This window comes from Xenopus tropicalis, chromosome 8 (assembly GCF_000004195.4).
Source record: "Xenopus tropicalis strain Nigerian chromosome 8, UCB_Xtro_10.0, whole genome shotgun sequence".
Taxonomy (NCBI): domain Eukaryota; kingdom Metazoa; phylum Chordata; class Amphibia; order Anura; family Pipidae; genus Xenopus; species Xenopus tropicalis.
Window position 1 is genome coordinate 144,425,207 of NC_030684.2, and position 26,748 is coordinate 144,451,954.

The window sequence follows — 26,748 nt, forward strand, 5'->3', positions numbered from 1 at the left end:
TTCTGAGACAATTTGCAATTGGTCTTTTTTTTATTTAGCATTTTGTTCAGCAGCTCTTCAATTGGGAAATTCAGAATCCATCTGGTTGCTAGGGTCCAATTCAACTTAGCAACCAGGCAGTGGTTTGAAAAAGGAACAGGGATATGAATAGGGGAGGGGCTGAATAAAAAGATAAGTAAAAAAAAAGTAACAATAACAATAAAACTGGAGCCGCGCAAAGCAATCGTTTTTGGCTGCCGGGGTCAGTGACCTCCATTCAGAATCATCTAGTTGCTAGGGTCCAATTTAACTAAGCAACCAGGCAGTGGTTTGAAAAAGGAACAGGGATGTGAATAGAGGAGGGAGTAAATAGAAAGATAAGGAATAAAAAGTAACAATAACAATAAAACTGGAGCCTCACAGAGCAATAGGTTTTGGCTGCCGGGGTCAGATATACTGTTACTAGGGCTCAAATTACCTTAGCAACCAGGGAGCTGTTTGAAAGAGAGGCGGGTATATGAATAGGGGAGGGGCTGAATAGAAAGATAAGGAATAAAAAGTAACAATAACAATAAAACTGGAGCCTCACAGAGCAATAGGGTTTGGCTGCCGGGGTCAGATATACTGTTGCTAGGGCTCAAATTACCTTAGCAACCAGGGAGCTGTTTGAATGAGAGGCTGGTATATGAATAGGGGAGGGGCTGAATAGAAAGATAAGGAATAAAAAGTAACAATAACAATAAAACTGGAGCCTCACAGAGCAATAGGGTTTGGCTGCCGGGGTCAGTGACCCCCATTTGAATGGGAAATCATTATTTATAGTTTTTTTTTTTTAATTAAGACCAATTGCAGAGTTGCTAGGAATAGGGCATTCTGTAACATACTAAATGTTAACGGAAACCACCCCTTTAACCCTAGAAAGGCCTCCCCAGCTTGGGGAAAAACCAAACCAATAGAACAGTCTGTATTTGAAATGATTTGGGGATCAGACTGCATTTGTGTTGGCAACTGTATGACCCGGGAGTCCTGCAGGGGGTCGGTTACCCCAAGAAAAGTGAGTACCTGCGGGTCAAGTTGAGCTTCTAATTCATATTTCTTATTAGGGGTGCACCGAACCCAAAAAACCCACCCTGATGGCTTTGGCTGAATACTGAACCGATCAGTAAGGGTTAAAAAATAAAAATCCCCCCCCCACTAACATTTAAGCCTTCTGAATGCTAATTAGCATATGCACATTTATGCTAATTAGGATTTGGATTCAATTTGGCCGAAACCGAATCCTATTTCTAATATTATATTACCTATATTCATATTTTACTCCTTGAATAAAGGGGAAGTTCACCTTTACGTTCATTTTTAGCATGTTATAGAATTGCCATAAACAGCTTTTCAATTGGTCTTCATTATTTATCATAGGGTTGCACCAAATCCGGGATTCAGCCAAATCCATTTGCCTTCCTTTTTCAACTCTTTGCAGCTTTCAAATGGGGGTCACTGACCCCGGCAGCCAAACCCTATTGCTCTGTGAGGCTCCAGTTTTATTGTTACTGTTACTTTTTATTCCTTATCTTTCTATTCAGCCCCTCCCCTATTCATATACCAGTCTCTCATTCCAACCACTCCCTGGTTGCTAAGAAAATTTGAGCCCTAGCAACAGTATATCTGACCCCGGCAGCCAAACCCTATTGCTCTGAGGCTCCAGTTTTGTTATTGTTACTTTTTATTCCTAATCTTTCTATTCAGCCCCTCCCCTATTCATATATCAGCCTCTCATTCAACCCACTCCCTGGTTACTAAGGTTACTTGAGCCCTAGCAACAGTATATCTGACCCCGGCAGCCAAACCCTATTGCTCTGTGAGGCTCCAGTTTTATTGTTATTGTTACTTTTTATTCCTTATCTTTCTATTCAGCCCCTCCCCTATTCATATTCCAGCCTCTCGTTCAAACAGCTTCCTGGTTACTAAGGTAATTTGGACCCTAGCAACCATATAGATGCTAAAAACTCCAAACTGCTGAGCTGCTAAACAAAAATTGAGATAAAATTTAAAAAAAAATGAAGACCAATTGCAAATTTTCCTAATATCACCCTTTACGTCATACTAAACGTTAACGCAAAGGTGAACATCCCCTTTTAGAAGAGTCAAACACACAGCAGGTTAAAAAGAAGCCATTTTAATAAAGGCTGTGTACGTTACAGCTGGTTAGTAAACACGTGGGTATAAAACTGGTATAATAATAATAATAAAAAATAGATCCCCGTGTATATAAATATTACAAAATATTTTTCTGCATAATAGAAACATAAAGGGCAAGCGCGACTGTATCCGCGGCACACACGCTTCCCTCTCATTGGTCCCGTTTGTGCTTGGGAAGCGACGGGCAGCCGAGGAAAGGGTTAATCAGATCTTGATGAAGAGGACGGCGGCGATGGCGGAGAAGCCGCAGAGCAACACGATGACCCTGTCGATCTGGGGGTAACCGGCGCTCAGCTCGTGGGGCAGGATCTCCAGGAAGGTAATGTACATAAATGCCCCAGTGGCCAGTCCCTCCAGCACACTACGGGTTAACTGTTGCACTGGGTCGGTGCTGCCAGCCCACGCCATGCCCAGGCCCATGCCCAGCGGGCACATTAGGGAGTAGAACAGGAGGCACGCCAGCATGGCCCGGACGTGGAGGCGCCCCTGCCCCAGTTTGAGGGTGAGGCTGAATGCAATGAGGCTCTTATGGACGAGCAGAGCCAGGCAGGTCTTCATCACTCGCCCACGTGCCCCCTGGTACCCCAAGGCCACGCCCTCCAGGGCGGAGTGCAGCGCCAGGGCCAGTACCAGCGCCATCATTCTCACCGCCGAGTGAGCGTTCACATCCACGTGTACGTGGGGCGCCCCCACCCCGCTGTGTAACAGGCTGGCCGATCCCAGCAGGGCGCCCGTCTCCTCCGAGCCGCCGGCCTGATCCTTGTAACCCATGGCAACCTGCTCCATTACCAGCACCAGGAAGAATCCCATGGCCAAGATGAACTCTTGCAGGGGGAACTGCAACTGGGAGCAGAGACAGTGACCGTTACGCGGGAGAATTAAAGGGGAACTTATATACACATACACAAAAAGTCTGCACGCCCCCGGCAATATGGCAGCTTTTTGTTTAATAAAAATAGGGATGCGCTGAAATTACTGTTTTGGGATTCCGCCGATCCCAGAATCCTTTGTGAAAGATTCAGCTGAATAAAGGAAATTTGCATATGCAAATTAGTTTAAGGAAGGGTTAAATAGAAAAATTCCATGCTTATGTCACATGACTTTAAAGGGGGGGTTCACCTTTAAAAGTAACTTTTGGTGCATTATAGAATGCCCTATTCCTAGCAACTTTGCAATTGGTCTTCATTATTTATATATATATATATATATATATATATATATATATATATATATATATATATATTACAGTTTTTTAATTATTTGTCTTCTTCTTCTGCCTATTTGCCGCTTTCAAATGGGGGTCACTGACCCCGGCAGCCAAACCCTATTGCTCTGTGAGGCTCCAGTTTTATTGTTATTGTTACTTTTTATTCCTTATCTTTCTATTCAGCCCCTCCCCTATTCATATACCCGTCTCTCATTCAAACCACTCCCTGGTTGCTAGGTTAAATTGAACCCTAGCAACCAGATAGCTGCTGAAATTCCTAAGTAGAGAGCTGCTGAACAAAAAGCTTAAGAATTCAAATGAAAAATAAGGACCAATTGCAAATTGTCTCAGAATGGCGAACAACCCCATTAAAGGAACAGTAACACCAAAAAATGAAAGTGTAGAAAAGTAACTAAAATATAAAGTACTGCTGCCCTGCACTGGTAAAAGTTGTTTACTTCAGAAACCCTACTATAATTTATATAAATAAGCTGCTATGTAGCCATGGAGGCAGCCATTCAAAGGAGAAAAGGCACAGGCACATAGCAGATAACAGATAAAACACTATTGTATTCTACAGAACTTATCAGTTATCTGCTATGTAACCTGTGCCTTTTCTCCTTTTTTCCAGCTTGAATGGCTGCCCCCGGGGCTACACAGCAGCTTATTATATAAATTATAGTAGTGTTACTGTAGCAAACACACTAGTTTTACCAGTGCAGGGCAACAGTGCATTCTATTTTTATTACTTTAAAGCTCTTTCATTTTTTGGTGTTACTGTTCCTTTAAAGGACACGTACACCCCATGTTTATAAATATCTGCCCTGTAGGTGGGGCAATCCCCAGGCATGCCTGTGGGGGATTTAACCATTAGCCATACTAAAAGGCTACAGATTAACTGTATAGATGCCGTGGCCCCCAGGTACTCACTGTGATGTTTAACCCTTTCAGGGCACCAGCAATAGAGGACAGGTAACTGGGCATCAGATCCAGAAGACAAGTAGAAAGGAAGACGCCTCCCGAGAAGCAGCTGATGAGACTCAGCGACCTCCGCTGGGGACCTGCGACAGCAACGGGGAGTAAGGGGTTAAATACAGGGGTCACTTGCTTGATATCTATGAATATAGGTTTAACCCCGTTATTACTGCCCCACTAAAAGCCTCACCGGAGGTAACTGTGCTCCCCTGGCGCCTGAATAGAGAGAGAGGGGCAAGGCCACTGATAATGGTGAGAAGCAGCAGGGTAACCAGGGACCCCAACTTCAGCTCCATGGTAACGACTGACAGGGGGGCAGAATCCAGCCCTGGGCTCCAAACTGCCTCCATGTCCTTCTCTTCTGTTACCCCGGCCTGTAAGGAGGGAACAATACCGCTGTGAGGCAGGGGGGGCAAATGGGCATGCTCCTACTGAGGGGACAGGGGCAGTAGGAGAATATACAGAGGGGGGGGAATTCATTAATATAGAAAGGTAGAAGGGATAATACGCAGCAATGTGACAAGGTTGCAGAGTTGTAGGTAGAGGTAATACAGGGGCAGTATGAGAAGACAGGAGGGGTAGGTAGGGGTAATACAGGGGCTGTATGAGGAAACAGGAGGGGTAGGTAGGGGTAATACAGGGGCAGTATGAGAAGACAGGAGGGGTAGGTAGGGGTAATACAGGGGCTGTATGAGGAAACAGGAGGGGTAGGTAGGGGTAATACAGGGGCAGTATGAGAAGACGGGAAAGAAATATGTCGGGGTAATACAGGGGCATTATGAGAAGACAGGAAAGGAGTAGGTAGGGGTAATACAGGGGCAGTATGAGGAAACAGGAGGGGTAGGTAGGGGTAATACAGGGGCTGTATGAGGAAACAGGAGGGGTAGGTAAGGGTAATACAGGGGCAGTATGAGGGAACAGGAGGGGTAGGTAGGGTAATACAGGGGCAGTATGAGGCGACAGGAGGGGTAGGTAGGGGTAATACAGGGGCTGTATGAGGAAACAGGAGGGGTAGGTAGGGGTAATACAGGGGCTGTATGAGGAAACAGGAGGGGTAGGTAGGGGTAATACAGGGGCTGTATGAGGAAACAGGAGGGGTAGGTAACGGTAATACAGGGGCAGTATGAGGAAACAGGAGGGGTAGGTAACGGTAATACAGGGGCAGTATGAGGAAACAGGAGGGGTAGGTAGGGGTAATACAGGGGCAGTATGAGGAAACAGGAGGGGTAGGTAGGGTAATACAGGGGCTGTATGAGGAAACAGGAGGGGTAGGTAGGGGTAATATAGGGGCTGTATGAGGAAACAGGAGGGGTAGGTAGGGGTAATACAGGGGCAGGTAGGGGTAATACAGGGGCAGGTAGGGGTAATACAGGGGCAGGTAGGGGTAATACAGGGGCAGGTAGGGGTAATACAGGGGCAGGTAGGGGTAATACAGGGGCAGGTAGGGGTAATACAGGGGCAGGTAGGGGTAATACAGGGGTAGGTAGGGGTAATACAGGGGTAGGTAGGGGTAATACAGGGGCAGGTAGGGGTAATACAGGGGCAGGTAGGGGTAATACAGGGGCAGGTAGGGGTAATACAGGGGCAGGTAGGGGTAATACAGGGGCAGGTAGGGGTAATACAGGGGTAGGTAGGGGTAATACAGGGGTAGGTAGGGGTAATACAGGGGCAGGTAGGGGTAATACAGGGGCAGGTAGGGGTAATACAGGGTAGGTAGGGGTAATACAGGGGCAGGTAGGGGTAATACAGGGGTAGGTAGGGGTAATACAGGGGCAGGTAGGGGTAATACAGGGGTAGGTAGGGGTAATACAGGGGTAGGTAGGGGTAATACAGGGGCAGGTAGGGGTAATACAGGGGTAGGTAGGGGTAATACAGGGGCAGGTAGGGGTAATACAGGGGTAGGTAGGGGTAATACAGGGGCAGGTAAGGGGTAATACAGGGGTAGGTAGGGGTAATACAGGGGCAATACAGGGCGGGGTACATTACACAGGGGCAGATGGGTAGAGAGGGTACTAAGAGGGTACTGGGCGGAGGGGTAGTTTGGGGTGAGGGGGGAATAATCACAGAAAGATCCAGACAAACTTACCATCGGCCGGACTCAGACTCACACTCTGACTAACGCTGCCTCAGTGCGCAGGCGTGTAGCGCCGCCATGTTTGTACACCCGGAAATGAGTGCGACCCTTTGGGACCCTGTGAGCCGCGGCTCAAACCCTCATACGGGGGCGGCTCCTGGCTCCTCAGGGAGGGAATAAATCTGCCACTGAGGCGGCCTCTTCCGTACCGGGAATTCGGAGAAATCTCAGCAGCCGCGGTGCATTCTGGGTAGGTAGCGGAACCGAGTCCGGAGCTGTGATTTCTTTACTGCAGTGTGGTACAGTGGGGGGTAACCTGGGGGGCAGGGGGGAGAATGGGGGGTAACCTGGGGGGCAGGGGGGAGAATGGGGGGTAACCTGTGGGGCAGGGGGGAGAATAGGGGGTAACCTGGGGGGCAGGGGGAGAATGGGGGGTAACCTGGGGGGCAGGGGGGAGAATAGGGGGTAACCTGGGGGGCAGGGGGGAGAATAGGGGGTAACCTGGGGGGCAGGGGGGAGAATAGGGGGTAACCTGGGGGGCAGAGGGGAGAATAGGGGGTAACCTGGGGGGCAGGGGGGAGAATAGGGGTAACCTGGGGGGCAGAGGGGAGAATAGGGGTAACCTGGGGGGCAGGGGGGAGAATAGGGGGTAACCTGGGGGGCAGAGGGGAGAATAGGGGGTAACCTGGGGGGCAGGGGGGAGAATAGGGGGTAACCTGGGGGGCAGGGGGGAGAATAGGGGGTAACCTGGGGGGCAGGGGGGAGAATAGGGGGTAACCTGGGGGGCAGAGGGGAGAATAGGGGGTAACCTGGGGGGCAGGGGGGAGAATAGGGGGTAACCTGGGGGGCAGGGGGGAGAATAGGGGGTAACCTGGGGGGCAGAGGGGAGAATAGGGGTAACCTGGGGGCAGGGGGGAGAATAGGGGGTAACCTGGGGGGCAGGGGGGGAGAATAGGGGGTAACCTGGGGGGCAGGGGGGAGAATAGGGGGTAACCTGGGGGGGCAGGGGGGAGAATAGGGGGTAACCTGGGGGGCAGAGGGGAGAATAGGGGGTAACCTGGGGGGCAGGGGGGAGAATAGGGGGTAACCTGGGGGCAGAGGGGAGAATAGGGGGTAACCTGGGGGGCAGGGGGGAGAATAGGGGGTAACCTGGGGGGCAGGGGGGAGAATGGGGGGTAACCTGGTAACCTGTGGGGCAGAGAGGTACAGTGGGGGGGTAACCTGGGGGGCAGAGGGGAGAATAGGGGGTAACCTGGGGGCAGGGGGGAGAATGGGGGGTAACCTGGTAACCTGTGGGGCAGAGAGGTACAGTGGGGAGGTAACCTGGGGGGCAGAGGGGAGAATAGGGGGTAACCTGGTAACCTGTGGGGCAGAGAGGTACAGTGGGGGGTAACCTGGGGGGCAGAGGGAGAATAGGGGGTAACCTGGTAACCTGGGGGGCAGAGGGGAGAGTAGGGGGTAACCTGGGGGGCAGGGGGGAGAATAGGGGTAACCTGGGGGGCAGAGGGGAGAATGGGGGTAACCTGTGGGGCAGAGGGGAGAGTAGGGGGTAACCTGTGGGGCAGAGGGGAGAGTAGGGGGTAACCTGGGGGGCAGGGGGGAGAATGGGGGGTAACCTGGGGGGCAGGGGGGCAGGGGGGAGAATGGGGGGTAACCTGTGGGGCAGAGGGGAGAGTAGGGGGTAACCTGGGGGACAGGGGGGAGAATGGGGGGTAACCTGTGGGGCAGAGGGGAGAGTAGGGGGTAACCTGGGGGGCAGGGGGGAGAATGGGGGGTAACCTGTGGGGCAGAGGGGAGAGTAGGGGTAACCTGGGGGGCAGGGGGGAGAATGGGGGGTAACCTGTGGGGCAGAGGGGAGAATGGAGGGTAACCTGTGGGGCAGAGGGGAGAGTAGGGGGTAACCTGTGGGGCAGGGGGGAGAATGGGGGGTAACCTGTGGGGCAGAGGGGAGAGTAGGGGGTAACCTGGGGGCAGGGGGGAGAATGGGGGTAACCTGTGGGGCAGAGGGGAGAATGGGGGGTAACCTGTGGGGCAGAGGGGAGAGTAGGGGTAACCTGTGGGGCAGGGGGAGAGTAGGGGGTAACCTGTGGGGCAGGGGGAGAATGGGGGGTAACCTGTGGGGCAGAGGGGAGAGTAGGGGGTAACCTGGGGGGCAGGGGGAGAATGGGGGGTAACCTGTGGGGCAGAGGGGAGAGTAGGGGTAACCTGGGGGGCAGGGGGGAGAATAGGGGGTAACCTGGGGGGCAGGGGGGAGAATGGGGGGTAACCTGGTAACCTGTGGGGCAGAGAGGTACAGTGGGGGGGTAACCTGGGGGGCAGAGGGGAGAATAGGGGGTAACCTGGTAACCTGTGGGGCAGAGAGGTACAGTGGGGGCGTAACCTGGGGGGCAGAGGGGAGAATAGGGGGTAACCTGTGGGGCAGGGGGGAGAATGGGGGGTAACCTGTGGGGCAGAGGGGAGAGTAGGGGGTAACCTGGGGGGCAGGGGGGAGAATGGGGGGTAACCTGGGGGGCAGAGGGAGAATAGGGGGTAACCTGGGGGGCAGGGGGGAGAATGGGGGGTAACCTGGTAACCTGTGGGGCAGAGAGGTACAGTGGGGGGTAACCTGGGGGGCAGGGGGGAGAATGGGGGTAACCTGGTAACCTGTGGGGCAGAGAGGTACAGTGGGGGGGTAACCTGGGGGGCAGAGGGGAGAATAGGGGGTAACCTGGTAACCTGTGGGGCAGAGAGGTACAGTGGGGGGTAACCTGGGGGGCAGAGGGGAGAATAGGGGGTAACCTGGGGGGCAGAGGGGAGAGTAGGGGGTAACCTGGGGGGCAGGGGGAGAATGGGGGGTAACCTGGGGGCAGAGGGGAGAATGGGGGGTAACCTGTGGGGCAGAGGGGAGAGTAGGGGGTAACCTGGGGGGCAGGGGGGAGAATGGGGGGTAACCTGGGGGGCAGGGGGGAGAATGGGGGGTAACCTGGGGGGCAGAGGGGAGAGTAGGGGGTAACCTGGGGGGCAGGGGGGAGAATGGGGGGTAACCTGTGGGGCAGAGGGGAGAGTAGGGGGTAACCTGGGGGCAGGGGGGAGAATGGGGGGTAACCTGGGGGGCAGGGGGGAGAATGGGGGGTAACCTGTGGGGCAGAGGGGAGAATGGAGGGTAACCTGTGGGGCAGAGGGAGAGTAGGGGGTAACCTGTGGGGCAGGGGGGAGAATGGGGGGTAACCTGTGGGGCAGAGGGGAGAGTAGGGGGTAACCTGGGGGGCAGGGGGGAGAATGGGGGTAACCTGTGGGGCAGAGGGGAGAATGGGGGGTAACCTGTGGGGCAGAGGGGAGAGTAGGGGGTAACCTGTGGGGCAGGGGGGAGAATGGGGGGTAACCTGTGGGGCAGAGGGGAGAGTAGGGGGTAACCTGGGGGGCAGGGGGGAGAATGGGGGGTAACCTGTGGGGCAGAGGGGAGAGTAGGGGGTAACCTGGGGGCAGGGGGGAGAATAGGGGGTAACCTGTGGGGCAGAGGGGAGAATAGGGGGTAACCTGTGGGGCAGGGGGGAGAATAGGGGGTAACCTGTGGGGCAGAGGGGAGAATAGGGGGTAACCTGTGGGGCAGGGGGGAGAATAGGGGGTAACCTGTGGGGCAGAGGGGAGAATAGGGGGTAACCTGTGGGGCAGGGGGGAGAATGGGGGATAACCTGGGGGGCAGAGAGGTACAGTGGGGGGTAACCTGGGGGGCAGAGAGGTACAGTGGGGGGTAACCTGGGGGGCAGAGAGGTACAGTGGGGGGGGGTAACCTGGGGGGGGCAGAGGGGAGAATAGGGGATAACCTGTGGGGCAGAGGGGAGAATGGGGGGTAACCTGTGGGGCAGAGGGGAGAATGGGGAGTAACCTGTGAGGCAGAGGGGAGAATGGGGGGTAACCTGTGGGGCAGAGGGAAGAATGGGGGTAACCTGGGGGGGGGCAGAGGGGAGAATGGGGGGCAACCTGTGGGGCAGAGGGGAGAATGGGGGTAACCTGGGGGCAGGGGGAGAATGGGGGGTAACCTGGGGGCAGGGGGAGAATAGGGGGTAACCTGTGGGGCAGAGGGGAGAATAGGGGGTAACCTGTGGGGCAGAGGGGAGAATAGGGGGTAACCTGTGGGGCAGAGGGGAGAATAGGGGGTAACCTGGGGGGGGCAGAGGGGAGAGTAGGGGGTAACCTGTGGGGCAGAGGGGAGAGTAGGGGGTAACCTGTGGGGCAGAGGGGAGAGTAGGGGGTAACCTGTGGGGCAGAGGGAGAATAGGGATAAGATGTGGGGCAGAAGGGAGAGTAGGGGGTAACCTGTGGGGCAGAGGGGAGAGTAGGGGGTAACCTGTGGGGCAGAGGGGAGAGTAGGGGGTAACCTGTGGGGCAGAAGGGAGAATAGGGATAAGATGTGGGGCAGAAGGGAGAGTAGGGGGTAACCTGTGGAGCAGAAGGTGGTGTAGGGGGTAACCTGTGGGGCAGAAGACAGAGTAGGTGGTAACCTGTGGGGCAGAAGGCAGAGTAGGGGGTAACCTGTGGGGCAGAAGGTGGGGTCCTTAAGGGCAGAAGGGAGAGTAGGGGGTAACCTGTGGGGCAGAAGGGAGATTAGGGGGTAACCTGTGGGACAGAAGGCAGAGTAGGGGGTAACCTGTGGGGCAGAAGGTGGGGTAGGGGTAACCTGTGGGGCATAAGGCAGAGTAGGGGGTAACCTGTGGGGCAGAAGGTGGGGTCCTTAAGGGCAGAAGGGAGAGTAGGGGGTAACCTGTGGGGCAGAAGGGAGATTAGGGGGTAACCTGTTGGACAGAATGCAGAGTAGGGGGTAACCTGTGGGGCAGAAGGTGGGGTAGGGGTAACCTGTGGGGCATAAGGCAGAGTAGGGGGTAACCTGTGGGGCAGAAGGTGGGGTCCTTAGGGGCAGAAGGGAGAGTAGGGGGTAACCTGTGGGGCAGAATGGTGAATAGCTGTTACCTGTGGGCAGAAGGGGGAGTAGGGGGTATTGTGTGGGGCAGAAGGAAGAGTAGGGGTAACCGTTGGGGCAGAAGGGTGGGTGGGGGTTACCTGTGGGGTATAGGGGTAACTAGACATTTGTGCAGTGACTCTGTATATATTTGTACCGGATACTAATCCCCCCTCTATTCTAAGGGGAAGTATCCCAATTAGTGGGGGCCCCTGACTTTATTATCATGTGTTTCTGTGGGGGACCCCCAAGACCCACCAGCTTAGCATTTATATATAATAATTGAGGGGGGCTGTGTTTGCTGTAATGGGACCAGTTGTTTCCCCACACAGGGTGACCATGGCCGGCTGGAACAGCCTCAGTACCAGAGAGAAGGTGGCGCTGAGCGTCGGTGTCTCCGCTGGGGCCGTGGCGCTGTACGTCTGTTACACCAAGTACCGTGACAGGAGTGGGGAGAAGCCCGGCGCCCAGAGGGACCACGTGGGCCCCTGTACCTCTCCAGGTGAGAGAATTCTGATTGGCTAGAGGAACAGCTGCCCATTGTGGGGGTAGTTACCTATTGGGCAAGGGAGGGGCCTAATTTCCTTCTCTGTGATCCCCAGCACCCAGGCTGCGTGTGTTGGATGGGGAGATCTACGAGCTCTGTATGAAGGTGCCGTCAGATTCCGTAAAGCTGCTCGTTGGGAAAGAGGGAAACATCCGGAAGCGGGTAAGTGACCGACTGGCAACTTGGGGCAACCTTTGGGTTTAGTCCTGTGCATAAAGTGCTTGTTGCTCTGTGTGCAGGTGAGGAAGCAGACAGATGCACATATACAGGTGAAGGAGGTCCCGGACTCCGCGGGGGCACAGGAGGTGACACTCAGAGGCACGCAGAAACAGGTCTGCCATGCCCAGGAAGTGGTAAATAGAGTCCTGCAGGAAAGTGCCATTCTGAGGGTGGAGCTGCAGTTGCCCTCCAAGTGCATGGGGCGCATCATAGGTACGAACTTCCTGTATCCTTACACCCCAATATAAGGTCTCTGTATGTCGCAATGCTACTGTCTGACCAGCAGAGGGCATGTTATCTGCTCATTGGCACAGGCAGTGCCCAGCTGGGGGTTAGTTATGGCCTCCAGCCCTTAGGCAGTCTCTTTGTGTCCCTCTGTGGGTGCAGGGCAGGGAGGAGAGAGAATCCGGGCCATTACCCGCACCACTGGGGCCAAAATTGATTGTCAGCCAAGAACCAATGGAACCCAAATGTCACCAACTCGGTGCATCACCGTGACAGGGACCAAAGAGCAAGTGGAGGCCGCCAAGGTGAGTGATGCCAGATAGGGTGGGGAGAGAAAGGGAGGCTGCCAAGGTGAGTGATGCCAGATAGGGCAGGCTGGGGAGAGAAAGGGAGGCTGCCAAGGTGAGTGATGCCAGATAGGGGAGGCTGGGGAGAGAAAGGGAGGCTGCCAAGGTGAGTGATGCCAGATAGGGGAGGCTGGGGAGAGAAAGGGAGGCTGCCAAGGTGAGTGATGCCCTATAGGGCATCCTGGGGAGAGAAAGGGAGGCTGCCAAGGTGAGTGATGCCAGATAGGGGAGGCTGGGGAGAGAAAGGGAGGCTGCCAAGGTGAGTGATGCCCTATAGGCAGGCTGGGGAGAGAAAGGGAGGCTGCCAAGGTGAGTGATGCCAGATAGGGCAGGCTGGGGAGAGAGAGGGAGGCTGCCAAGGTGAGTGATGCCAGATAGGGTGGGGAGAGAAAGGGAGGCTGCCAAGGTGAGTGATGCCCGATAGGGGAGGCTGGGGAGAGAAAGGGAGGCTGCCAAGGTGAGTGATGCCAGATAGGGCAGGCTGGGGAGAGAAAGGGAGGCTGCCAAGGTGAGTGATGCCAGATAGGGCAGGCTGGGGAGAGAAAGGGAGGCTGCCAAGGTCCTGCTTATTGGTTGATCTGCTTCCTCCTGTCCCCCCCCCCCCTACAGTTCCATATTCAGAAGGTGTCGGAGGAAGAGCAGAGCCTCCAGCAAAGAGCGGCGGAATCTTCTGCGTTTCGCTGTCGGCGGAAAGAGCTTATTTCCGTTAAGAAGAAAGAGGCGCAGGAAGCCAATAGCCGGGGCAGTGGGATACAGGAAGAGAAGAGAGGGGGTGCTGAGCCAATAGGGGAGAGTCTGCATCGGGGGAACCCACCCAGCAAGGAGAACGTCACGGACACCACCTATGAGGTGCCCAGGTTTGAAGGTAACATGTACATATAATATATACCCAGGGGTGTTACACGGAGTGTATTTGCTACATTACTGCAGCAGTCGGAACAGAATCTCCTGTTGGCAATATGGGGGGGGTACCCAGGCAGTATGTGCAATGCTATTGGCTATCATGGTATAATACTGAGTGTTGTTTCCTGCGCTCACTCCGCCCCCCACCCCATTGCAGTTTCCAGCCCAGAATACCCCTTCCGAGCGGACGAGTACGTGGACGTGTACGTGTCGGCCGTGGAGAACCCCGAACACTTCTGGATCCAGATCTTGGGCTCGCGCTCAACTCAGCTGGACAAACTGACCTCCGAGATGACGGAACACTACCAGGATAAAAAGGTTGGGAGCCACTGGCTCACAAGAGGTTAATACGCTAATTGCGATTAGAGTAATTACACCTCATTTGTCTTTACGTTTTCTGCTTATTAAAGGCCAAATAAAACCAGACTATTATGCTCCTTGCAAAGGAAGTCACGTGAGTGGCCAAATTGGGCAAATGGCGAGCAAATAAGAGTCCCCTTTGGGTCCCCTCGGTCTTATATCCGTCACGCCTTGTCCTCCATCTTGCAGGGAGGCGTGGCTGAAATCCAGGTGGGGGACATCGTGGCGGCCCCGTTCCGCTCCGATTATTTTTGGTACCGAGCCAAAGTCGCGGGGTTCCTGGAGAACGGAAACGTGGATTTGTACTACGTGGATTATGGCGATAACTGGGACGTTGGGCGAGAGAAGCTCTTTCCTCTCCGGTGAGTGGGGCAGTGCCCGGGTAACCAGGACAATATGGCGGGCATACTGTTTCCTGTTACTCCCCCCTGTCGCGCTTAAGGCGGCCATACACGGTAGGTTCCTCACCAAAGGAGCGTATCTCCTCCCGACAAGGTGAGCGATATTGGGCGAATTTGATTGGTTGGCCCTAGGCGGGCATAGGTGCCACATGACCAAGGGCCGTATCAATGATCCGATGATAAACCTGCCAATCAATCGATAGTTGGGCCCCGACTGTGTTCTGTCTGTATCCTACATACAAACTGGGCATGCTCACCAAATGGCACCCCATTGGTCCAGCAGTATCAGCTGTGCTATCATGATTCAGGGCCAGATAGGCTCCTATAGTGGAAGTCATGTGATTGGCCCCCTCTAGAGGCTGCCTTGGGGTTGGCAGAAGGAATCAAACCCTTGTGTATCAAAAAGCCGGAGGAGGGACGCCATATTGCCCCGCCCCTATTACTTGTGTGCAGCAGATGAACAGCAGCATAAAACTGCTCCACTGTATAGTTAGGGGCACATTTACTGAGCAATTATGACAAAAAGTCTTTACTTGTAGATATTATTGAGATTTCCGAATGGGTTTTTTCCCGAACTCGATTTCTCAGATATTGTTCTGCATTTACAACAGAGGCAGTTCACTTTCTGGCGGCTGCCAAGGATTCCAGTTTGTTAGGCTTTCTGATACACAAGGGAGATCCCAGAGACTGCCCAGGTGTAACAGCTGTGCCCCTATGTTCCTGGCAGTAGCAGCGCCTGGCCCTGGCGCCCCCCGCAGGTTGAACCGCTAAGTGCAGGCTGGATACCATAGAAACTGGTAAAGCTGCAAATAAAGAGCCTTATTCACTAAAGGAGTAGTGTGTGTGAGTTCTCCCCATTTACCCCCCCTAATATGGCCTCTTGTCTGTTCCAGGCACGACTTCCTGAGCCTCCCGTTTCAGGCGATCGAATGCGGCCTCTCTAAAGTCTCTCCTAACGGTAAGCAACGCCTGTAATGTAAATCTACAAACTGGAGGGACGCCATATTGCCCCGCCCCTATTACTTGTGTGCGGCAGATGAAAACAGCAGCATAAAACTGCTCTACTGTATAGTTACAGTTTTTTGGAAATTTTCTCCAAGAAATTCTAGTTTTTTAAAAAAAAAAAAAAAAAATAACTTGCATAATTCCTGATTTATTAATGTTTATTTTTTTTGGCAAAAAAAATTTATCCGGTTTGATCTGCCGAGTCCCATTGAGCCCTATGGGGGCAGAATAGTAGCGGAATAGAATAGTCAGTGACATTCTGTCCTTGGCACATTTTCATGGGGAAGTTAATCCCTTCATTGTTTTCTGTTTCACCCAGTTTCAAGGGGAAGTTAATCCCATCATTGTTTTTTTCACCCAGTTTCAAGGGGAAGTTAATCCCCTCATTGTTTTCTATTTCACCCAGTTTCAAGGGGAAGTTAATCCCATCATTGTTTTCTATTTCACCCAGTTTCAAGGGGAAGTTAATCCCCTCATTGTTTTCTATTTCACCCAGTTTCAAGGGGAAGTTAATCCCCTCATTGTTTTCTATTTCACCCAGTTTCAAGGGGAAGTTAATCCCATCATTGTTTTCTGTTTCACCCAGTTTCAAGGGGAAGTTAATCCCATCATTGTTTTCTGTTTCACCCAGTTTCAAGGGGAAGTTAATCCCGTCATTGTTTTCTATTTCACTCAGTTTCAAGGGGAAGTTAATCCCGTCATTGTTTTCTATTTCACTCAGTTTCAAGGGGAAGTTAATCCCATCATTGTTTTCTGTTTCACCCAGTTTCAAGGGGAAGTTAATCCCATCATTGTTTTCTGTTTCACCCAGTTTCAAGGGGAAGTTAATCCCGTCATTGTTTTCTATTTCACTCAGTTTCAAGGGGAAGTTAATCCCGTCATTGTTTTCTGTTTCACTCAGTTTCAAGGGGAAGTTAATCCCGTCATTGTTTTCTATTTCACTCAGTTTCAAGGGGAAGTTAATCCCGTCATTGTTTTCTATTTCACTCAGTTTCAAGGGGAAGTTAATCCCATCATTGTTTTCTATTTCACTCAGTTTCAAGGGGAAGTTAATCCCGTCATTGTTTTCTGTTTCACCCAGTTTCAAGGGGAAATTAATCCCATCATTGTTTTCTATTTCACTCAGTTTCAAGGGGAAGTTAATCCCATCATTGTTTTCTATTTCACCCAGTTTCAAGGGGAAATTAATCCCGTCATTGTTTTCTATTTCACCCAGTTTCAAGGGGAAATTAATCCCGTCATTGTTTTCTGTTTCACCCAGTTTCAAGGGGAAGTTAATCCCCTCATTGTTTTCTATTTCACCCAGTTTCAAGGGGAAATTAATCCCGTCATTGGTTTCTATTTCACCCAGTTTCAAGGGGAAGTTAGTCCCATCATTGGTTTCTATTTCACCCAGTTTCAAGGGGAAGTTAGTCCCATCATTTGTTTTTTTATTTCACTCAGTTTCAAGTACAACCTAAAGGAGACATAAGAATTAAGAATGTACCAGTGAATTATACTCCTCTAGATAGGAGGATTGTGCTTAAAAAAGTTGAGTTCTCTGGATGTGCAGGGGGGCTGGCGGCTCTCGGTACACTGCACTGTAGGATAGGAACCAATCAGCAGCTAGGCTGACCTGATAGGGAACTGAAGCCTGTCTGTGCTTGTGTGACTGCAGGGCTGTGATTGGCTCTCCCCCTCCTACTGTGCTTCTGGCAGGGACCGTTAGGACACGCCCACCCCTCATTTGAAACACAGACAGGGACCTGAGAGGATCTATAGCTCCAATAAAGGGGCCATTTTTACAGACTGTATTGAAATTTTAGACCAATGAGAAACCAGCACCATATAGTATTCATAACTGCCTACAGGGTTAGGGGGTTTTTCCATTTATCCAATGAGCGCCAGTGCTCACAAAATGGCTGCCGGAGCACTTCCTGTTTGGGGAGGAAAAATAAAGAGGATTCATGGAAACTCGTTCCGGTCAAAAAATTCGGGATTTTCGAATGTAAACTCAGGATTTTGGTATTTGAGTAGATCAGCGAGAGACCCAGACTTCAATAGGAGCCTAAGGCGTATCATGAAGGGGCCGCTCCCCAGGGCCCCCGGTATCCCCCGTATCTAACCTCTCTGCGCTTCCTTATGGCAGGGGGGGCATGGACGGAGGAGGCTCTGCTCTACTTTGAAGACCTGACCCATTGCGCCCTATGGAAACCTCTAATGGCCAAGATCTCCAGCTTCCCCTCCCCGGGGGTCTCCAGCTTCCAGGTCCTGCTGTTTGACTCCTGCACTGACCCCGTGAGTCTCACCCCCCCATACAGATATTATAAACCCCCCCCCCCCCCCAGTCCTGCCACCCTGACTCCTGTATATGTGCCCGGGGCACTAAATCCATTATTACCCCACCCTTTAATACTCTAGATTCCAACCCCCCATGGCTTGTTGCCCCTACTTACCCCCCCTTGCTCCCCAGGTGACAGACATCAGGCAGAAGTTAATCGCCGGTGGGTTTGCGGTGGAAAGAAAGGAGAGCCCCCTGCGGGAGGATGAAGAGGGCTCATTGGTCGCTCGGCTACTGGTGAGTCCGGGGGGTAGGGAGTTAGTGTGCAGTCACCGATATGGCTGCTACATATTCACCTAAAGGGGTTGTTCCCCTGATGTAGAAAGTAATAGTCTTAAACAGTTTGCAATTGGTCTTTTTTTTCAGTTCAGGAGTTCTTCATTTTGTAGTTTTGGCAGCAATCTGGTTGCTAGGGCCCAAGTTACCTTAGCAACCAGGGAGTGATTTGAATAGGAAGGAAGGTAAGGAATAAAAAGTAACTATAACAATAAAACTGGAGCCTCACAGAGCAATAGGGTTTGGCTGCCGGGGTCAGTTCTCCTGTTGCTAGGGCTCAAATTACCTTAGCAACCAGGGAGTGATTTGAATGAGAGGCGGGTATATGAATAGGGGAGGGGCTGAATAGAAAGATAAGGAATAAAAAGTAACAATAACAATAAAACTGGAGCCTCACAGAGCAATAGGGTTTGGCTGCCAGGGTCAGTTCTCCTGTTGCTAGGGCTCAAATTACCTTAGCAACCAGGGAGTGATTTGAATGAGAGGCGGGTATATGAATAGGGGAGGGGCTGAATAGAAAGATAAGGAATAAAAAGTAACAATAAAACTGGAGCCTCACAGAGCAATAGAGTTTGGCTGCCGGGGTCAGTTCTCCTGTTGCTAGGGCTCAAATTACCTTAGCAACCAGGGAATGATTTGAATGAGAGGCGGGTATATGAATAGGGGAGGGGCTGAATAGAAAGATAAGGAATAAAAAGTAACAATAACAATAAAACTGGAGCCTCACAGAGCAATAGGGTTTGGCTGCCGGGGTCAGTGACCCCCATTTGAAATCTGCAAAGAGACCGAAGAGGTAGGCAAATAATATATAACAAATTAGATAATGAAGACCAATTGTGTATCTGTCCCATTAACGCTACCTCTGTGCTGCCCCCCCCAGGATGAAGTGACCAGCCTCTCCCTGGAACCAGAAACGGTCAGCTTCTCCCTGGAACCAGAAACTGTCAGCTTTTCCAGCCGGCTGGATGATCCCCACCTCCCCTCTGGTAAGGCTGAGAGTCCCCGGTGTCCCCTCAGTACGTTACACGGTACCCTATTGCCATATATGGACATTGGGGCCCAGTGGATACTGAGAGTTTGGGTTTAGTAATGGGGAGGCTGTAGGTAGAGTGTTTCTAGGGACCTACCAAGGGCGGCCATTTTCCTTGTGCCTAACCCCTGTGTGTGTGCCCAGTAGATGGCTCAATAGAACTGATGCGAGCAGATCCAGAACCACAAGCGGCACCCAGCTTGGGTCACAAGCCCAAAGTGACCTCCACCCCCGTGTGTTACTCGAGAGCGGAGGAAGAGCAGGAAGAGAGCCTGGAGAAGAGCATTGCCAAAATTACTCTTGGTGACAGTGAGGGGTCACTCGAATCGGGCACTACGGAGACGGCCTCTGAGAACGGGACCACCTCGTATGAAGGGTCCTCCAAAGACTCCTCCGTTGACTTAACGGGTTCTTTTACCTCTGAGGAACACAGCTTCAGCTCCTCCCCGCTAGAGGACAGCAGCATATACTCCCCCCGAGGCTGCTTCTACTACCTGACCGACGAGCCCACCTCCAGCTCCATCTTCTACAGCTCCACCTGCGACGACGTCATAACCATAAGCTCTGAGAGTGAGGGGGAGGAGCCCGGGCCGGATAAAGGACCTGCCGATAGGAAGAAGGCTGGCAATGGTGCTGGTAGGAGGTTCTGCTGTGGTCTCACTGGTGAATGGGATTCTGGGTACTGACTCTCCTTCTGGCACGGGTGATTGGCTTCCTCTGCTGTAGTCCCCTACACATTGGCAGGGCCCCTACAGAGACTGGAGATGTTCTACAGCCTCTCAAACCAAATGAAAGAGGCCCTTGGAGGTCTTTAAAGGGGAAGTCTGCCTACACTGTTATAGATAGGGAAGGGCCTATTAGAACCAGTTTCACTCTTTTTTTTTTTTTTTTTTTTTCTTCCTTTCCCTGTGTCTGACACGCCTGTAACCTCTGTATGTGATATTAACCCCCTCACCTCCCTCTCTCTCCCCCCTACAGACTCCCTGCAGAGCTCCGGGAGTGAGGACGATGTGATTTTGGTGGAAGACTGACCCCACGTTTTGGCTCAGAACCGGCCGCCCTGTTTTGCACTATAAAGTGGGACCAAATGGTTCCTGTTCCTGTACATATTTGTCTGTTAATAAAAGTTCTAATTAATTTAACATCAATGTGGGTTCTGGCTCGTTACTTGGGGTTATGTGGCGCCTCCATGTGGTCACTTCCTTCTGTTTGTAGGAGTTGGAGTGATACCCCCCCCTCACCCCCAGCAGCCGATCAGCAGAACAATGGGAAGGGAGCAAGATAGCAGCTCCCAGTAGGTATCAGAATAGCACTCAATAGTAAGAAATCCAAGTCCGGCTTGGGACTCCTCCAGTTACATGGGAGTAGGAGAAACAATAGGTTAGCTGAAAGCAGTTCTAATGTGTAGCGCTGGCTGAAAGCTCAGACTCAGGCACACTTTACTGCTGCGCTGCAAGTTGGAGTGATAAGGGTTAGGGAAAGGCCGGCTGGGGGTGCTGGGAGTTGTAGTACAGTAACGGGGAGTCCCCGCTCTATTCCCTGTAGCTGATGTGCATTTGCAGTAAGGGTTAGGGAAAGGCCGGCTGGGGGTGCTGGGAGTTGTAGTACAGTAACTGGGAGTCCCCGCTCTATTCCCTGTAGCTGATGTGCATTTGCAGTAAGGGTTAGGGAAAGGCCGGCTGGGGGTGCTGGGAGTTGTAGTTCAGTAACGGGGAGTCCCCGCTCTATTCCCTGTAGCTGATCTGCATTTGCAGTAAGGGTTAGGGAAAGGCCGGCTGGGGGTGCTGGGAGTTGTAGTACAGTAACGGGGAGTCCCCGCTCTATTCCCTGTAGCTGATGTGCATTTGCAGTAAGGGTTAGGGAAAGGCCGGCCGGGGGTGCTGGGAGTTGTAGTACAGTAACGGGGAGTCCCCGCTCTATTCCCTGTAGCTGATGTGCATTTGCAGTAAGGGTTAGGGAAAGGCCGGCTGGGGGTGCTGGGAGTTGTAGTACAGTAACGGGGAGTCCCCGCTCTATTCCCTGTAGCTGATGTGCATTTGCAGTAAGGGGGGGGGGGCGGGAGCCCCGGTGGGCCCTTCACCCCCCAGTCTGACCTTGACTGAGATCACCACAAAGATTCTATCTGTGCCTCAATGATCATAATTGCTGAGATTAACAAGATTCAGTTGGAATAAAGTTTATTGAAAAAAAAAAAGAGCCTAGTAAAGGAAAAGCCTTGATGATGTCAGGCCTTACCATGTGACCGCAGGCAGGAAAGATGCTCCTCCCCCTCGGAAACTTTCCCTCATTTCTCTCTGAGAATTTCTGACAGGCAGTTTAACAGGTTCATTCAGCTTATTAGACACTAAGGGGGAGTTACTATATGGAGGGTGTTGTGTAACTACAACTCCCACTGGCAGGTATAAGTGCAAAGCTGAAATACAGCAACAAGGAGAAAGGGAAGTGCAGGGTTAAAGCCACAGGGGCACATTAACCCTATGGGTCCCTACATTAGCCATTGTTTCATGTGTTGCTGTGAGGAAAATGCAAGATTATAAATGTCCGACACCTCAGCGCTGGGAGACAGGGGCTAGGGGAGCGGGTATTACTGTACTGAAGCGCAGGCGCCTCAGAATAATGTTTCTGTGAGGAAAGGTGAAACCCCATTAGGGGCTGGAGCGCTTCTCTCTCAGTATGGGTGAGGTGACTTTTATACTGCATTTGCCTCCATCTTGTTTAAAGCTCATTAGTGAGCAGGGAACAAACCCCGGCCCTTTATTCAGTAAGTGTGTGGGATAGTAAGGGGGTATAATAATGTATCGTTCGGTTTAGGGGAGGGCCATCCGCCTGGGCACCCTGGCAACCTGGCCGGCCATCTTGCCCCAGCATGCATCATGGGAGGTGTGCTGCACAAGGGAGCAGGGGCAAGAGTGCAGACTAGGGGGGGGGTTTGTGGCCCCTGAGGCTCCTCCAATGCTGCCCCCTCGGCGCTCTCTGCACTAGTGGAGCCATTTTAAAAAATGGAAATTCAGCTCTTAAAGTTACCAGGAGTGGATATTTGCCGGCCCTGCTGCCTGAGGCGAGTCTCATGGTACCTGACTAGGGGTAGGCAGGAGAGGTACCCGTCTGGCACCCAATATCATTGCACCCAAGGCAGCTGTCTCTTCTGCCTCCCCCCAGTTCCAGCCCTGGTTCCTTTATGCCCCCCTATTGTGCTGTCTGTGTGGGCAGTTCTGCCCCAGGATCAGTGCTCTCGGGTTCCAATATGGCCGCCTGTGGTTGTATGGAGGGGCCTTGCGCTCGCCCACAGATACCAGTCCTACATCAGTTAAACTCACATTATAAATGGAGGTTACTCAGCTGCATAGAAGCCATGGAGAGGGGGGGGGGGTTGTAAGGGTCCCAAACTTTATAACCTGGGATCAGAGTAGTTATGTCTGTCATGAGTTTGTGAGGGAGGGATTTGTTTCCAATGGGAACCATTTACTAGCGCAAGTAAAGAAAATATCAGGTTTTTAAGTCTGAATTATTATTATTATTATATTTAATATCTTTTTATTGATTTTATAAAAACAGAAAATAAACAAATGTAACCCTATTCTGGCTAATAATTGCCAGTACCGGCTAGTAGGTATGAGCACGGGCACATGTGACTCCAACACACAGGCTGGGCCTTCGCAAAACGGAAGAATTACACTTGAGAGGTGTTGCAGAACTACAACTCTCTACTGCCACAACGTGTATATAAGTAATTATGGACGCCAGAGGTTCTTTTGCATTGAACTAGAACTTGGTTTATTGATGGTACACAGCATATGCAGGGTTAATACTCACAGCTTTGAGGTAGAATAGCACATAAATGTCAAATGCAGTTGCAGATAGCAGAAATAGTATGGCACCACTATGGAGATAGGTATAGGGGATAGCCAGGAGTCCCAAAGGTAGTGTCTGCTTTATCTGGACTGGATCCCTACAGCGACGGTGGTTCAGGGGTTAATAACAGCCTAAATCCTATGTCTGACACTGCGGTCCCTACAGTAAGGCAGCAGAGCCTTGGGGGTACTAAACCCTCTATAGTCTCCTATGTGGGAGCGTATAGCTGCTCATACTAAATAGCCCTCAACTAAGTCCCACTCCTAAAGCTGCTATAACAGAGTCTAACCTGCAAATGACTACACCTCATTCACGGGGTCCCTGATCCCCAACTTAGAATCACTAGATGGATTGGCTTCCTCTAGGGCACAGACTTCTGGGCCCAGTTGAGAACCCAGGCTCGATGTGCAACCTGTTCTGAAGGATAGGAATGCCAAAGAGGAAGTGCCCACACCCTGCAAATCACTATATTACAGTGTGCAGGAAGTGGTCATCCTAACTAAAGGCCAATAAGTGCATAGTGACACATAACTAAAGTGGCAACATTACAATCTGCTCAGTAACAGCAGATAGCACAGTGTAGGGCTAAAGCCATAGGGAGCTTAGTTCCTATGGGTCCCTACATTCTCCCCCGGGAAAACCCATTCCGACCCGGCAATGAAGAGAGAATGCAAACACATATATCAAAACATTAGTTTGAAAATATTGCAAAATAAACAGTTCCATACAACCGCTTCCAGATAGTCTCTCCTGAGATCTATCACGACATAATGGATACTGCAAGAAAAGGCATAGTTAAGGCACAATAGTGAACTGTTACTGTTACTGGAACATATATACAACCCACATGAGTGTCTACCAGAGAACACTCAGGCCTATACTTAGAGAACCATGGGATAACTCCTGTCCCTGCTCAGGGTTTCCCAGGCACACACTTACAACTTGGGAGAGTCCTGCTGCCATCAGGCCCACCCAGGCACTTGCTTAGATTGTGGTGAGGTTTTACATAGTTCGTTACACAACCCCGGTTGGGTTTTTCTGAAAAGGAAAAATCATATAAAGCACATCTTAGCAGTGCAAACATGTAAGTGCAAACTTTAATCAACTGGCCCCACCAAAAACCATTCTTCAGTCAGTGCATCTCATCCCACCCTAGCCCAGTGTTCATAGAGTGCCAATTCTATGCACTTTGTAGGATATGAGAAGAGGTAGTAAGTCCCACCTTAATAGGCAAGTCAAAATAGAAGTTATGTTGTGGTGGGGGCTCAGCAGTCTTTTTTTAGAGCCAACTATTTACAAAGCTCAAATTAGTCTCTTAGGTGAGAGTGAATGAAAATTAGACAGCCCAACAACTTTGGGGCAACTGAGGAGATATGTGCAAGTCTCTAACTCATGTGAGTGAGTCCAAGCAAAATCTTTAAGGGAAGAGGTTCCCAATAATGAGAATTATCCAGGCATCCTAGAGCCACTGTGGGTATTCAGACTAGGGTCCCAAACCTCTCAACAGTGTCCTCGTAGGAGATATAGTACCTTGGATGCGGTTTGTCTATGCGAGCACCGCTGGGGAGCAACGCATTGATGCAGAAGTGCTTCTCCTCGCTGTATTTGCCGCAGCTTTTAACAAAATGCTTCATGATGGTACGGCCGTACCACCATTCATTTACTGTGTCGCACAAATAGGTGAGATCTTTCTCTCTTTTCTTTGGGTTTGCGTGGAACAAGCCGGCCGGCCCGATATCCTCGCGGCGACATAACTCCCCGTACAACCACTCCTCCAGGTGTCGATCCACTTTATCAAACACCCACTCAGGTGCATATGGCATGAAGTAGCCGTACAGATCTCGAACCCGGAAATTTATTATCTGTTGCACCCGGGAGACTGTGCGGAAGACTTCTGGGTTTGCTCTACCGGGGAGGACCCAAAAGGTACTCTCATCCACGTCTGGAAACCGTCGGATGGCAAGGTGCCTCTCACTTGAAGGGCCTACCTTGGTGCTGGTTGTAGCGGTAGTGTCGGTTTGTTGAGTCTCTGGGGGGTCATCCTGATCTCCCCATCCTGGAACTGACTCTGGGGCAGATTGTTCTGCAGGAGTATCAAGTACACTTCCTGAAGGTGATACCCCCAGAGTAGGTGATGGTCTGGAGGAGCCACGGCCGCGACCCCTCCCCCTGGCGGGTGGCTTGTTTTCAGCCGCATCGGAGTCGGAGGACCCCATGATGAGTGGGCCTTCCCCTGGCTGGCTCCCATAAACCTCGGACACTGACATGGGAAATGTGCCCTTTCTCCTCGCAATAGTATAGGAAGGTTTGCGTAGGTGGCTTGGAGACAGTCCAGTAATAGGCGCACATTCAGGCGCTGTAGCAAACTCTTTGTTAGGCTCTGTGGGTGACTCTATAGGTGGCTCAGTAGTATCCACTGGAGGGGTAGCTTCCCCTTTAATCTCTGTGTCTGTGGCGGCGATGGCCTTGGGAGACACACTGTCCAGGGCTGAGACCACTGAGGAGGCTGGTTCACTGTCCTCTGGCTCCACAACAACATTGAAGGGGCCATTCCAGCACTCCTTTGAGCAATGGGGGCAGATGGAGCTAAACTTGTCAAACTCCTTTATGAGCGCTTGCCCGCACTTCCCACAGTAAGGGGTCACTAGGTGGATGTTGTCCCGTATCACCCTTATGCCAAAGTTCCCTGCCCATGTGTATCTGGGCTCAAGCTTTACTTTGTCGGGCTCCCGGAATGAAAAGGGATACTTTACCCGGGGCATATCCAATTCCTCCCATCCGTCCCAGCCGGCGTCCGCCATTTTGTTATCCGGGTACAGATGCTGTGGGGTCCTGGAGGTAGTATCCGCCACAGTGAAATGTCCACAACAGCAGCCGCTGTGTTTGGTAGGTGTGGACTGTATGCTGTAAAAGCTTGGGTAGCTGTTAAAGGCTTTCTTAGCTAAGTCAGGTAGCGATGCTGCAAGAGCTATCTGAGATGCGTCCGCACTCTCAGCAAGTCTGGCACAAAATGGCGCTTGTGACATCATGTCCGGGCACCTCCCTACAGAACCGCACTTGATTGGCTGCCTTCCCCCACGTGACTGGGGTGATGGGCGGCGGTTTCTGCAGCGCGCGTCTCCTTTACCAAGATGGCGGCGGTTTACTTCGCGCCAAATATGGCGGCGCCCACAGCTTGCAGCGTGGAGTAGGAGATAGGCGCGAAAATCACAGAAATACAGTTTTAGTAGTCTGGGCACATGGGGCAATCGGGAAGAACCTCAAACCGAACCCACGGCCTTTTATACAGGTATTATTTCAAAGATCAGGCGCTTTGCTTTAGTGAGTCCGTAGCTGCAAAAGCGCTTGTCAGTCACTTTTCAATAAAGATAATACACGGCAGTGTGCAATAAGGGCCCCACGTTGGGCGCCATAAATGTAACCCTATTCTGGCTAATAATTGCCAGTACCGGCTAGTAGGTATGAGCACGGGCACATGTGACTCCAACACACAGGCTGGGCCTTCGCAAAACGGAAGAATTACACTTGAGAGGTGTTGCAGAACTACAACTCTCTACTGCCACAACGTGTATATAAGTAATTATGGACGCCAGAGGTTCTTTTGCATTGAACTAGAACTTGGTTTATTGATGGTACACAGCATATGCAGGGTTAATACTCACAGCTTTGAGGTAGAATAGCACATAAATGTCAAATGCAGTTGCAGATAGCAGAAATAGTATGGCACCACTATGGAGATAGGTATAGGGGATAGCCAGGAGTCCCAAAGGTAGTGTCTGCTTTATCTGGACCGGATCCCTACAGCGACGGTGGTTCAGGGGTTAATAACAGCCTAAATCCTATGTCTGACACTGCGGTCCCTACAGTAAGGCAGCAGAGCCTTGGGGGTACTAAAC

The 26,748-nt window shown here is 51.7% G+C and overlaps 2 protein-coding genes across 4 annotated transcripts; one reads left to right on the plus strand and one right to left on the minus strand.

Moving 5' to 3' along the window:
• Positions 1-2,136: 2,136 nt before the first annotated feature.
• On the minus strand, positions 2,137-6,563 carry slc39a1 (solute carrier family 39 member 1). 2 transcript variants are annotated; one of them, XM_031890522.1, is made up of 4 exons: positions 6,444-6,563; positions 4,548-4,731; positions 4,313-4,443; positions 2,137-3,018 (listed from the first exon to the last, which is right to left on the minus strand). In XM_031890522.1, exons 1-4 carry the CDS (start codon positions 6,444-6,446, stop codon positions 2,380-2,382), a joined length of 957 nt encoding a protein of 318 aa, XP_031746382.1. In that variant the 5' UTR covers positions 6,447-6,563; the 3' UTR covers positions 2,137-2,379.
• Positions 6,564-6,573: 10 nt separating this feature from the next.
• tdrkh (tudor and KH domain containing) lies at positions 6,574-20,148 on the plus strand. Of its 2 annotated transcripts, none has more exons than XM_031891292.1 (14): positions 6,574-6,681; positions 11,700-11,869; positions 11,970-12,076; positions 12,154-12,346; positions 12,521-12,663; positions 13,315-13,570; positions 13,766-13,926; positions 14,158-14,330; positions 15,263-15,327; positions 17,503-17,651; positions 17,827-17,931; positions 18,851-18,956; positions 19,148-19,636; positions 19,979-20,148. In XM_031891292.1, exons 2-14 carry the CDS (start codon positions 11,707-11,709, stop codon positions 20,029-20,031), a joined length of 2,163 nt encoding a protein of 720 aa, XP_031747152.1. In that variant the 5' UTR covers positions 6,574-6,681; positions 11,700-11,706; the 3' UTR covers positions 20,032-20,148. The 2 variants fall into 2 exon arrangements, with proteins under 2 accessions (XP_031747152.1, XP_031747153.1); XM_031891293.1 differs by lacking the exon at positions 6,574-6,681 and adding an exon at positions 6,693-6,730.
• Positions 20,149-26,748: the final 6,600 nt, after the last annotated feature.

Coding starts and splice junctions, on each gene's coding strand:
- tdrkh (XM_031891292.1), top strand. CDS start 11,707: ATGGCCGGCTGGAACAGCCTCAGTACCAGAGAGAAGGTGGCGCTGAGC. Junction 12,077..12,153: donor AGGGAAACATCCGGAAGCGG/GTAAGTGACCGA, acceptor CTCTGTGTGCAG/GTGAGGAAGCAGACAGATGC. Junction 17,652..17,826: donor TTGACTCCTGCACTGACCCC/GTGAGTCTCACC, acceptor CTTGCTCCCCAG/GTGACAGACATCAGGCAGAA.
- slc39a1 (XM_031890522.1), bottom strand. Junction 4,444..4,547: donor GGGGAGCACAGTTACCTCCG/GTGAGGCTTTTA, acceptor TTGCTGTCGCAG/GTCCCCAGCGGAGGTCGCTG. Junction 3,019..4,312: donor TGAAAGGGTTAAACATCACA/GTGAGTACCTGG, acceptor CTCTGCTCCCAG/TTGCAGTTCCCCCTGCAAGA.